Source organism: Ochlerotatus camptorhynchus, unplaced genomic scaffold (assembly GCF_037179485.1).
Source record: "Ochlerotatus camptorhynchus isolate MF236.1 unplaced genomic scaffold, CSIRO-AGI_Acam_v1.1 ptg000300l, whole genome shotgun sequence".
Classification (NCBI taxonomy): domain Eukaryota; kingdom Metazoa; phylum Arthropoda; class Insecta; order Diptera; family Culicidae; genus Ochlerotatus; species Ochlerotatus camptorhynchus.
The window spans coordinates 497,999-510,653 of NW_027040788.1; the positions used below are offsets into that span (position 1 = coordinate 497,999).

The 12,655-nt window shown below is 43.0% G+C and overlaps 1 protein-coding gene across 1 annotated transcript; it reads left to right on the plus strand.

Annotated features, from left to right (window-relative positions):
• The first annotated feature begins 10,352 nt into the window (after positions 1 to 10,352).
• Positions 10,353 to 12,152, plus strand: LOC135706992 (coiled-coil domain-containing protein 137). The gene is made up of 3 exons (XM_065228708.1): positions 10,353 to 10,483; positions 11,205 to 11,814; positions 11,879 to 12,152. Exons 1-3 carry the CDS (start codon positions 10,386 to 10,388, stop codon positions 12,128 to 12,130), a joined length of 960 nt encoding a protein of 319 aa, XP_065084780.1. The 5' UTR covers positions 10,353 to 10,385; the 3' UTR covers positions 12,131 to 12,152.
• The last annotated feature ends 503 nt before the right edge of the window (positions 12,153 to 12,655 follow it).

A 12,655-nucleotide genomic window follows, 5' to 3' on the forward strand; every position in this document is an offset into this window, starting at 1 on the left:
ACAAAAGTGGCGCAAGCTGCGAACTCGCGAAGTTCTCGTGAACCCCATTTGAAAAATATCTCTCTCTCATTGGCGCACTTAGGGATGTCTGGATATTTCTCGAATAATCGAACTAAAAGAATTTGTTATAATTCAATGGATTTTCCATTGAATTATAACCAATTCTTTTAGTTCGATTACATGAAATTTGTTTCCACATGTTTGAAGGTCCTCTAAGTAAAAGATGGTATTATCACAGACAAACAGACATAACAGATTGAATATTACTCACTGTAAAACATCGTCGCTAAAACATTACCGCCATCTGTTGAGCTCACTGCGGTGGGCAGTACGCTGAACAGATGGCGGTAGTGTGTAAACGTCAAACGCAAGGGAATTGACTATGCGTGCCACAGTACCGGTACTACCAACTATGATACTTTTAAATTGACCGTTAAAAACTTGTTCGATGAACAACTTGAGAGTGTTATGTCTGTTTGTCTGTGGTATTATCATTGGATTAGAACGAGGATTAGAATCCGTTCAAGCTTGTCTTAATATATGATTTCGGATAATGGAGTGATACTACCCGACTCTGTTCAAACATTCGACAGAGCTCTTAAGCAGGGGCAGTTAATAAGATTATAGTTAAATCAAGTGTTAAATCAGACCCCCTTCACTCTTTGGAATTTAGAGACAGATAACAGCGCCAAACGGTTTTTGACGAGACAACGTTGAACTGTTGCGTTGGAAGAAAACACGCACACCAACATCTATACATGTACAAACCCGAATAGAAATTGTAATGTAGGAAACATCAGCAGACATCTTCAATACATTAAATTTTAACGTGTATTGCTGTACCCTTAATGTATTCAGACTTCAGTGTGACGTCCAAGTACATAAAAATACATTAGCCTCAAACGTTACATCAGAATCAAACGTCTTGACGATGTCAAATTTGACATCAGAATACATCCAATGACAACAGAACCTAACGTTACATTAGAATCAAACTTCATCACGATGTAATTTGTTGCACGCATAAAGCATCAGAATACATCCAATGACAACAGAACCAAACGTTACATTAGAATCAAACTTCATCACGATGTAATTTGTTGCACGCATAAAGCATCAGAATACATCCAATGACAACAGAACCAAACGTTACATTAGAATCAAAGTTCATCACGATGTAATTTGTTGCACCCATAAAACATCAGAATACATCAAATGACAACAGAACCTAACGTTACATTAGATTAAAAGTTCATCACGATGTAATTTGTTGCACGCATAAAGCATCAGAATACATCCAATGACAACAGAACCAAACGTTACATTAGAATCAAAGTTCATCACGATGTAATTTGTTGCACCCATAAAACATCAGAATACATCAAATGACAACAGAACCTAACGTTACATTAGATTAAAAGTTCATCACGATGTAATTTGTTGCACGCATAAAGCATCAGAATACATCCAATTACAACAGAACCAAACGTTACATTAGAATCAAAGTTCATCACGATGTAAATTGTTGTCCCTCGGTCCCTCGCCGCATGCAAAGTTTGTTTCGAGGTTTGTTTTGTCCTGAGTCAGCACCACACGGCGAATGAGAACGACCCAAATTTGAGTTTAGTTCACTCATAAATTGCAAAAAGTGCAGGAACTCAGTTTTGAATTAATTTCCCTCATGTTTTCAAGGTTTTTTCCAGGAAAATTTTTCCGAATGTGAGAAAAGCAAAGATTGGATTCTCTGGATTCTCGTCAATTTTCCTAATTTTAGGGCAGATTTTTGAGGTTTTCCACAGGAAAACATGCGGCAAATTTACTCATCCTGCACTTTTTTCGATATTGAGTACACTGTCCTCAAATTTGCGTTGATCTCATTAGCCGTGTACAGTTTGTTTTCGCATCAGTGCGAAAAATCTGGATCAACAATAGAAAAGGGCCCATCAGCATTTGTAAACAAACCGTTCCAAAGCCCATTCCTCACAAATCGAAGGCCGCCCACACAAACCAACACCATCATCGTGTAGGTGGAAGTTTCCCCTATCCGATGATGGTGCTGGTTTGCGTGGGTGGCCTTCGCTTTGTGAGGAATGGGCTTTGGAACGGTTTGTTTGCAAATGCTGATGGGCCCTTTTCTATTGTTGATCCAGAAGTTTGGTTTTTCGACGAATAAATTAGCCCGCGGGAAAGTGCCGATCAAGGTGACTACATATAGGTGTTCTAATGTGTCAAATTCACGATTCAGCTATGTTGGATTTTTGTATGGAACAGCTACCGAGTTTGCTTCTGTGCCATAAAAAGGGAGCTACCGAGTTTGTTTACAATTTGTTCTAAAACCGCACTTTTCCCCCCGCGACCTCCACGCTAATATAGTGACAAAGCTGTATCACCATTTATATACCCACCATGGTGCCGATAATGTGTCCGTCGCGAGTTTCAATGTTTTTCTGGTAAGTAAATGTGAACTTATTAATGTAATGTAATATAATTTTGTTTTTTTTTTAGGAAAGTGTACCAGTCCCAAGCCGACTCCCGGTAGGGAGTCTGAAGCTAGATCCCGGCGGGAAGTTTGCAGCCGGATCTCTTTTGCAGGTTAGTGAGTGTTTTTACTAAAAGCTACAATTAAATATAAGTGGACCCCGATGGAAATCCGATGACGGATTCCATAAACGGAGCCCGATGAAGGGTTCCGTAGACGGATCCCGATGACGGGTTCCGTAGACGGATCCCGGTGACGGGTTCCGTAGACGGATCCCGATGACGGGTTTCGTAGACAGATCCCGATGACGGGTTCCGTTGACGGATCCTGATGACGGGATTCCGTAAAGGGATCCCGATGGGGAAACCGAATACGGATCCTCCCGATGGGGAAACCGAATACGGATCCCGATGGGGAAACCGAATACGGATCCCGATGGGAAAACCGAATACGGGTCCCAATGGGGAAACCGCATACGGATCCCGATGGGGAAACCGAATATGGATCCCGATGGGAAAACCGAATACGGGTCCCAATGGGGAAACCGAATACGGATCCCGATGGGAAAACCGAATACGGGTTCCAATGGGGAAACCGCATACGGATCCCGATGGGGATTCCGTAGACGGATCCCGATGGGGATTCCGTAGACGGATCCCGATGGGGATTCCGTAGACGGATCCCGATGGAGAAACCGAATACGTATCCTGATGGGGAAACGGAATACGGATCCCGATGGGGAAACCGAATACGGATCCCAATGGGAAAACCGAATACGGGTCCCAATGGGGAAACCGAATACGGATCCCGATGGGAAAACCGAATACGGGTCCCAATGGGGAAACCGAATACGGATCCTCCCGATGGGGAAACCGAATACGGATCCCGATGGGGAAAGCGAATACGGATCCCGATGAGGAAACCGAATACGGATCCCGATGGGAAAACCGAATACGGGTCCCAATGGGGAAACCGAATACGGATCCCGATGGGAAAACCGAATACGGGTTCCAATGGGGAAACCGCATACGGATCCCGATGGGGATTCCGTAGACGGATCCCGATGGGGATTCCGTAGACGGATCCCGATGGGGATTCCGTAGACGGATCCCGATGGGGATTCCGTAGACGGATCCCGATGGGGATTCCGTAGACGGATCCCGATGGAGAAACCGAATACGTATCCTGATGGGGAAACGGAATACGGATCCCGATGGGGAAACCGAATACGGATCCCAATGGGAAAACCGAATACGGGTCCCAATGGGGAAACCGAATACGGATCCCGATGGGAAAACCGAATACGGGTCCCAATGGGGAAACCGAATACGGATCCTCCCGATGGGGAAACCGAATACGGATCCCGATGGGGAAACCGAATACGGATCCCGATGGGAAAACCGAATACGGGTCCCAATGGGGAAACCGCATACGGATCCCGATGGGGAAACCGAATATGAATCCCGATGGGAAAACCGAATACGGGTCCCAATGGGATAACCGCATACGGATCCCGATGGGGATTCCGTAGACGGATCCCGATGGGAAAACCGAATACGGGTCCCAATGGGGAAACCGCATACGGATCCCGATGGGGAAACCGAATACGGATCCCGATGGGAAAACCGAATACGGGTCCCAATGGGATAACCGCATACGGATCCCTATGGGGAAACCGTAGACGGATCCCGATGGGAAAACCGAATACGGGTCCCAATGGGGAAACCGAATACGGATCCCGATGGGAAAACCGAATACGGGTCCCAATGGGGAAACCGAATACGGATCCCGATGGGAAAACCGAATACGGGTTCCAATGGGGAAACCGCATACGGATCCCGATGGGGATTCCGTAGACGGATCCCGATGGGGATTCCGTAGACGGATCCCGATGGGGATTCCGTAGACGGATCCCGATGGGGATTCCGTAGACGGATCCCGATGGAGAAACCGAATACGTATCCTGATGGGGAAACGGAATACGGATCCCGATGGGGAAACCGAATACGGGTCCCAATGGGGAAACCGAATACGGATCCCGATGGGAAAACCGAATACGGGTCCCAATGGGGAAACCGAATACGGATCCCGATGGGAAAACCGAATACGGGTCCCAATGGGGAAACCGCATACGGATCCCGATGGGGAAACCGAATATGGATCCCGATGGGAAAACCGAATACGGGTCCCAATGGGGAAACCGCATACGGATCCCGATGGGGAAACCGAATATGGATCCCGATGGGAAAACCGAATACGGGTCCCAATGGGATAACCGCATACGGATCCCGATGGGGAAACCGAATACGTATCCCGATGGGGAAACCGAATACGTATCCTGATGGGGAAACCGAATACGGATCCTGATGGGGAAACCGAATACGGATCCCAATAGGAAAACCGAATACGGGTCCCAATGGGGAAACCGAATACGGATCCCGATGGGGATTTCGTAGGCGGATCCCGATGGGGAAACCGAATACGGATCCCGATGGGGAAACCGAATACGGATCCCGATGGGGAAACCGAATACGTATCCTGATGGGGAAACCGAATACGGATCCCAATAGGAAAACCGAATATGGGTCCCAATGGGAAAACCGAATACGGATCCCGATGGGGATTCCGTAGACGGATCCCGATGGGGAAACCGAATACGGATCCCAATGGGAAAACCGAATACGGGTCCCAATGGGGAAACCAAATACGGATCCCGATGGGGAAACCGAATACGGATCCCGATGGGGAAACCGAATACGTATCCTGATGGGGAAACCGAATACGGATCCCAATAGGAAAACCGAATACGGGTCCCAATGGGGAAACCGCATACGGATCCCGATGGGGATTCCGTAGACGGATCCCGATGGGGATTCCGTAGACGGATCCCGATGGGGATTCCGTAGACGGATCCCGATGGGGAAACCGAATACGAATCCCGTTGGGGAAACCGAATACGGATCTTGATTGGGAAACTGAATACGTATCCTGATGGGGAAACCGAATACGGGTCTTGATGGGGATTTCGTAGACAGATCCCGATGGGGAAACCGAATACGGATCCCGATGGGGAAACCGAATACGGGTCCCAATGGGGAAACCGAATACGGATTCCGATTGGGATACCGTAGACGGATCCCGATGGGGAAACCGAATACGTATCCCGATGGGGAAATCGAATACGGGTCTTGATAGGGAAACCGAATACGGGTCTTGATGGGGATTCCGTAGACGGATCCCGATGGGGAAACCGAGTACGGATCCCGATGGGGAAACCGAATACGGGTCTTGATGGGGATTCCGTAGACGGATCCCGATGGGAAAACCGAATACGGGTCCCGATGGGGAAACCGAATACGGGTCTTGATGGGGATTCCTGTACACTGATAAAATTTCAAAGATTGTTTCTATATGTCCTACTTTTGCAATACAAATTATATCTATGTGTCGGACGCCGTTACGTGGTGTTAGCATCTCCTGATTTTCTCTATAAATTTTCCACTTTCGACCAATTTGGCGCTAGTATCTATAAATTTTCTGTTGAAAATAGCCACTTGGCGCTACTAGCACTTAGTGTCTAGTGTAATTTGTGCAACGCATGCGCCATCATGTTTTCAAAGAGATTTTTTTAAGTGGGGAAGTCGCTGTTACTGGCGCTTAAGTCGAATAGGAATCTTTACACAAGTTTTTAGAGAAATTTTGTTCGAGCCTCCATGTCTGTTCTCTGTGGTTCATGTGAACCAAAATTTATGAAATTTTGGATTTAGGTTCCATTTTTAAACCATTTTTTCAGCCTATCAATATTGGATTCAGAGAGTAAGCGGCGGTAAGCTCCAACTCGGATTAACTTTTAATACCGCCCCTGTTTGGATGATCTGAGAATTGTTTGTATAGCGAATAACTGATGTCGACATCAAAGCAGCCGGACATTCTTGATCGTTATTTAATCCGAGGATAATACCGATTGGAGCTTAGCCATAAGTGATTTAATGAATACGCTGATTGCGACTCTCTGAAAATTAAATCCACAGGTTTTATACGTCAAACTCATCCTTTGCAACGTCCTCTTGTAACTTAAAAATACAAAATGTCATCATAACGTATAATGACTTCATAATTCCGAAAAAAAAACATGTTTCCGGGTGGAATAAGTTTCATCAAGCCTTATGATGGTACCCAAGATTGGCCACAAGCAGTGGCGTTTCCTTAACCTCAATCTACCTGCGCACCAGCTCTCAAAACAAACAATTATCAAAATATTGTTTGCAATGGATGGATATCGAGTAACCTAGAAGATTAAGTGTATTTTTCAACCGATTCGAGTATGAATAAGGCATTAAATCTGGTTTTGTATAACAAAGTTGCGCCAACTAACTCGGTCCCTGGCTGCTTATCTCCAATTTCTCGAGCGTCCCACACTTCCTACATCTTGCTCCACTTGGTCTAACCACCTAGCACGCTGTGCTTCTCTGCGTCTTGTACCGGCCGGATTTGAGGAAAAACACCATTTTTGCGGTATTGTTGTCCGGCATTCTTACAACGTGTCCCGCCCATTGTACCTTTCCACCTTTAGCGACTTTCTTGATATTGGGTTCGCCATAAAGTTACGCCAGTTCGTGGTTCATTCTTCTCCTCTACACACCATTTTCATATACCCTGCCAAAGATGGTCCTAAGCACGCATCGTTCGAAAACTCCCAGTGCTCCTCAAGCATTGTCCATTGTCATATTTTTCATGCACAATAATTTTGTTTATTATATATTTGCAGTTCGTCAATAAGGTAGAAGACTGGCAGCCCAAAACTTTCCGCATTTTTGGATCATCTGTAGAACAGGCAGAGATCTGGAGGCACAGCGATCACATTGTCATGATTGTCTGGTAGTTCACTCAAAAATGCTATAACAATCGCCAAGCTTGCTGTAATGTCACCAAGTGCCTCGTCACCCACGAATAGGCGCCTATGTCAGTGGTCTAACAACTCTTAGCGCGCTAATGGCATAGTTCCCCTGCCGCATAGAGAGTTGCCACAATGATATTAGGTTAGCTAAGGTCAGTTAACTGACTGGTGGGAAACGGGAGCTTAAGCAATGGCTATTCTTTATGCATTTAAGAGATAGTCTACCAGAATGGATGACTTTTTTTTGTACAATTTTATGTTTTCTGATGGTTTTGGTTGTGCAAAACATGAGAATTAACTTTTTCAATACTTTCAATTGTACAAAGCATTAGAGCTAGAAACAAGATCTTGAAAACACTACACACCTTAACTGGTAGTTTGCTAAAAAAAATGCTGCAACAATCGTCAAGCTCGCTGTAATGTCACCAAGTGCCTCGTCACCTACAAATTGGCGCCTATGTCAGTGGTCTAACAACTCTTAGCGCGCTAATGGCATAGTTCCCCTGCCGCATAGAGAGTTGCCGCAATGATATTAGGTTAGCTAAGGTCAGTTAACTGACTGGTGGGAAACGGGAGCTTCAGCATTGACAGTTATGTACGCATTTTTATTATGTTATCTAACAACAATGGTGTGTAGTGTTTACACGATCATGTTTCTAATTCTAATGTGTTGTAAATATAATTGAAAGCATTTGAAAAGTAAGATTCTAGTGTTTTGTATATCTAAAAACATTAGTAAACATCTACATTTGAAAACATTCAAACAACGTTTACTTTAAACGTTTTGTACATCTGAAAACATCAGAGAACAACAAACACGAAGTACAATTAAAAACATCCGAACAACGTTTAGTTCTAACGTTGTGTACATCCGAAAACATCCAAAAAAAGTTTGGTTCCAGCATCGGGAGGCATCTACGTTAGAAAACATCAGAATACATTTACATATAAAAACATTCGAACAACGTTTAGTTCTAACGTTTTTTACATCCGAAAACAACCGAAAAACGTTTGATTCTAACATCAGGAAACCTCTACATTAGAAAACATCAGAAAACGTTTACATATAAAAACATCCGAAAAACGTTTAGTTCTAACGTTTTTTACATCTGAAAACATCCAAAAACGTTTGTTTCTAACATCAGGAAACATCTACATTAGAAAACATCAGAAAACGTTTACATTTAAAAACATCCGAACAACGTTTAGTTCTAACGTTTTGTACATCCGAAAACATCCTTAAAACGTTTGGTTCTAATGTCAATAGATTGAAATTTTTGACGTCAGACCGACATTAGAATGGCAAAATTTTGTTCCAAAATTTCTGATGTATACACCATGTTACGTTGCTTAAATACAACTAAATCATAATGTTTTCTAATGTTTGACATCAGGCATACATTTGATTTCGATGCTGATGTAGACATCAGAATCAAACGTTGGGCTAATGTAAATTTCTATTCGGGAACCCACACATCTGAGCGGACGGTACAGCGCAAATCAAAACACGAAGCGGTGTCATCACTCATCGTCATCATTCAGCTTCGGCTACTCCCATTTGCCTTTGTTTTCACCACTGTTGTCAAATACCTACTTCCTACGTTATAAAATAGGAAAGTAATGATTATTACAACCTAGTTTTTGAATGAAATGCTGCGTTGGCCAATTTCTTTCGTTTAGCAATGATTTCGATACGTTGCATTTCCAGTGGCTGGGATTTAATTATTCTTTAGAGAGAGGGAAGGGGTTTTTCCATGTTTACTTCTATGCTTATTAAGATAATGTTGAACAACAGCTCCGCAAATCATCAATTACTATTAGAGATTTGTATCATACTGATACCGGTGGTATATTGAAAACTCTTTTGCTCGAAAGCAAAACATATTACAAGCACATCATGTGGTAACGACGAAAGTAACGATTAAAAATCGAAGCAATCACAAACAAGTAAGAATCTTGCTATAGCAATATAATGATGATGACTTCGAGGATGATATCATCCTCTTCGCTCGGCTGATCATCAACGTCCGCGTTGACATCTCTCATGCTGACACCTGTCAGTTATTGAGCCCTGGTGGTAAAGTTGGCGGGGAACTCCCAACAGTTTCAATGTGCACTCAACAGATAGCACTGCAATCACATAAGGGTGGTAATTATATGCCTTGTATGAGGAATTGATTAGTGGGATATCTTGTTAATTAGATATCTTTGATAATACACAGGTTTTCTCTACGGGAGTACTTTCTTGCTGTTCTGTTCCTACCAAAAAGGGTTTTTCGGGATGACGACCGTCTTCGGTGTTTCGTTTTTTTGCTAACTAACCATGTCAAGAAAGTCAACCGTGCCGCTGCCGAGAACGACAGAAACCGCTCAACTCAAATGTCGTGGGTGACGGATTTTAATTGGCCGGAGTGGAAACCTATCCCTAATAAAAATGTTATGGTTAATTTGCTTAACGACGTGTTCGGGGTATCATCCAAACCATTTGTGGAATAGTTCAATCATTTGAGTTATCGTTCGTTTAAGGTATTTGTTTATTAGGGATGTTGGTAATGGTTTTTCGACGGATATGATACATTTTATTTAAAGCATACGTGTTTGTGCATCTTTTAGAGTTCCTCAATATTTTCTATAATGTTACTGTTTTAAATAGGATTTGAAAATTTCAACCAAAATTTGATTATATTTTTTTCGAAGCTGTCAAATTTGAGTTGGGCCCTTTTGACATGTTACTGCAGAAATAACGTTTGAGCGCGTTAAAGTCATTATTTTTAATTTGCGCACGGCGGGCAAACTAGCGGGGTTCAAATTAAAAACTGTCAGATTAAAAACGGTCACATTACCGGGAGTCCATCGGTAATCGATTATTCGGGCAAATTGACATCCCTACTCGGTTGTCATTTTGGCTGATGGGTCGCATGCTTGCTTTTGTTGTGTTTGTGGACTCGGTTTTTGCGAAAACCAGTTCAAAACAAACACAGTGCACGATCACCTATCATCAGTAGCAGCATGGCCGTGTTCGGTCCGAATAAACGCCGGAAAATCCCGGTTCCCAAGCGACACGGTGTCCGTGATCCGCTGAAGAAACTTGCCGAGAAAGAAGCTGCGTAAGTATATTGAGTTTTTGATGTTAGTTTTCAAATTTGAACGAATTCAGGAACGAAAATTTTCGTATTTTAAAAGGGCACACTAAGCGAAATAATTTGAAGGGCAAAACGAACCATTGAAAATCAAAAATCATTACTTCTGTGCAGCTTGAAATGTTTGTACTTTAACTAATCATGTCTGTATTACTTCATGCGCGAAGCTGACGATTTACAGATGGAGATCCTTAAAGTCAAATATCAGACTTGGTCATTAATTTTATACGATAGATGAGAAGATAAAAGTATAGAGATGATCACACTGCCGTACTCTATCGGAACTTACTATCAACTCTATACTTTCATATCCTCGTCTATCGTATAAAATAACTTTAAGTGTGATATTTGACGTTAAGCCACCGACTTCGTCGGTGGTTAAGCTGCTCCAACTATGTTGTAATTTATTGCTATTATACCGAAAACCTGTCAGAAGACTTTTTATTTAAGAATCATTAGTGAAAAAAAATAATTACAATTTCTATGTTCATTCTCATGTAACTTCAAATAAATATGCTCGGTGTGTAATTTCATTCTCACTGTCGGAAAACTGGGGTTTCAAACTAAAAATTGTAAACTACAACTTGTATTAGAAAGTGCATACGGTACGGAAGTGCTGGTTGAAAAATATGCTTTTTATCTACGATTTTTCAATTATTTCCCCTCAACCAAACATACTCCCTAATAGCATCAAGGACAAAATCAACAACCCGCCAAAGGAACGGGACTGCCAGGAGGTTTCCAATCGGTTCAAGCACTTCGTCCAGCTCAAGGAACAAACCAAAAGTCACACACTGAACAAGACCCGCAGCCCGCAACGGAAGAAGCGTGATCCGAAGCGAAGCAAACTGCAGGTCGGAGACAGTGTTGTTCAGCAGCAGCCGAAAGAACCGGAAGAAGCGTTCCTGGCCCGTGCCAGCAAATTGCAACAGGATCGAGAGACAGAGGCAAAATTTTCCGCCAAGTACAACGTCGAAATCGAGCGGGATGAATCGACCGGGGCGGTCCGGTTGAAGAAGAAAAAGACCCACGAGATTGATGAGCTGCTGAAACGGAAAGCCGAAGAGTCCAAAGGATTCAAGAAGAAGAAAAAGCAAAAAGAAATAAAAAAGAAGCTCACTCTAACAGATAAGAAAGCCATGAAAAAGCAAAAAATCGAAGATAAGAAACGGAAGGAAGAAGATAACCTGCTGCAGGAGTTTCAGATGGATAACGTTGCGTTCGGCGAAGTAGTACACGGTCCGCCGAACTTGAAGACGAAACCAAGGCTTGCGGATAAACTGGCAGGAGCGCCGAGGGTAAATTTCCAATAATGAATCGTGGTGTTAAAAAGCTTTTATCAATTAATTCATATTTTTTTAGCCCGGTAAGAAACGGTTGTTACTCCATGCCCTTCTGGATAAGGCCAAGGACGAAGTAGACGAAGAAGAAGATGCTGAACCCCAGAAAAAGAAATCGAAAAAGAAGGCCCAACCACAGCAGCAGAAGGTGGACCTGAAGGGAAAGCGCAAAAATCTTCCAGTTAGCACCAGGATGAAGCTGGAACGGGAACAGCAAAGTGTGATCGAAATGTACCGGCAAATGAAGAAGGTCAAACAGGATTCATTGAAATAAATTGGGTTTCTTTCTGGTTAAATTTTACATTTTTAGACATCAATGTGAGAAAGACAAATTTGCGCGTAAACTGCAAAAATAATAACAAAGAAGCTTTGGAAACGCATCCTTTCCAAAGGATTTACTTAATAAACAATATTGAACCAGATGCGTTTAAATCTTATTGATCACACTCTGAATATTCTTACCGGCTACTTTACTAGGGCGCTCATGCCACCGGGTAGGGTGCACATTCTACCCCAACGGTTGTATTGCTGATTGCATCTGAAACTGGACTGCCCCAAAAATGCAAAAAGTGTGCTAAAAGTGCACCTTTGCGTCAAATCGTTTTGGTGTTTTCGGAGCACTTATTGCTTGCATCATAAGAAATAAGTGCACCGAACACACCAAGACGATTAGACGGAAGCTCGCACTTTAATCACACTTTTTAATAAGTGAAAACGCGCTTATTAGTCCAGTTTGGTGTGAAATGCGCAATATTTATCGCAGAGTTGATAATAGAAGAGTTACGCAGAGTGAAGCTTG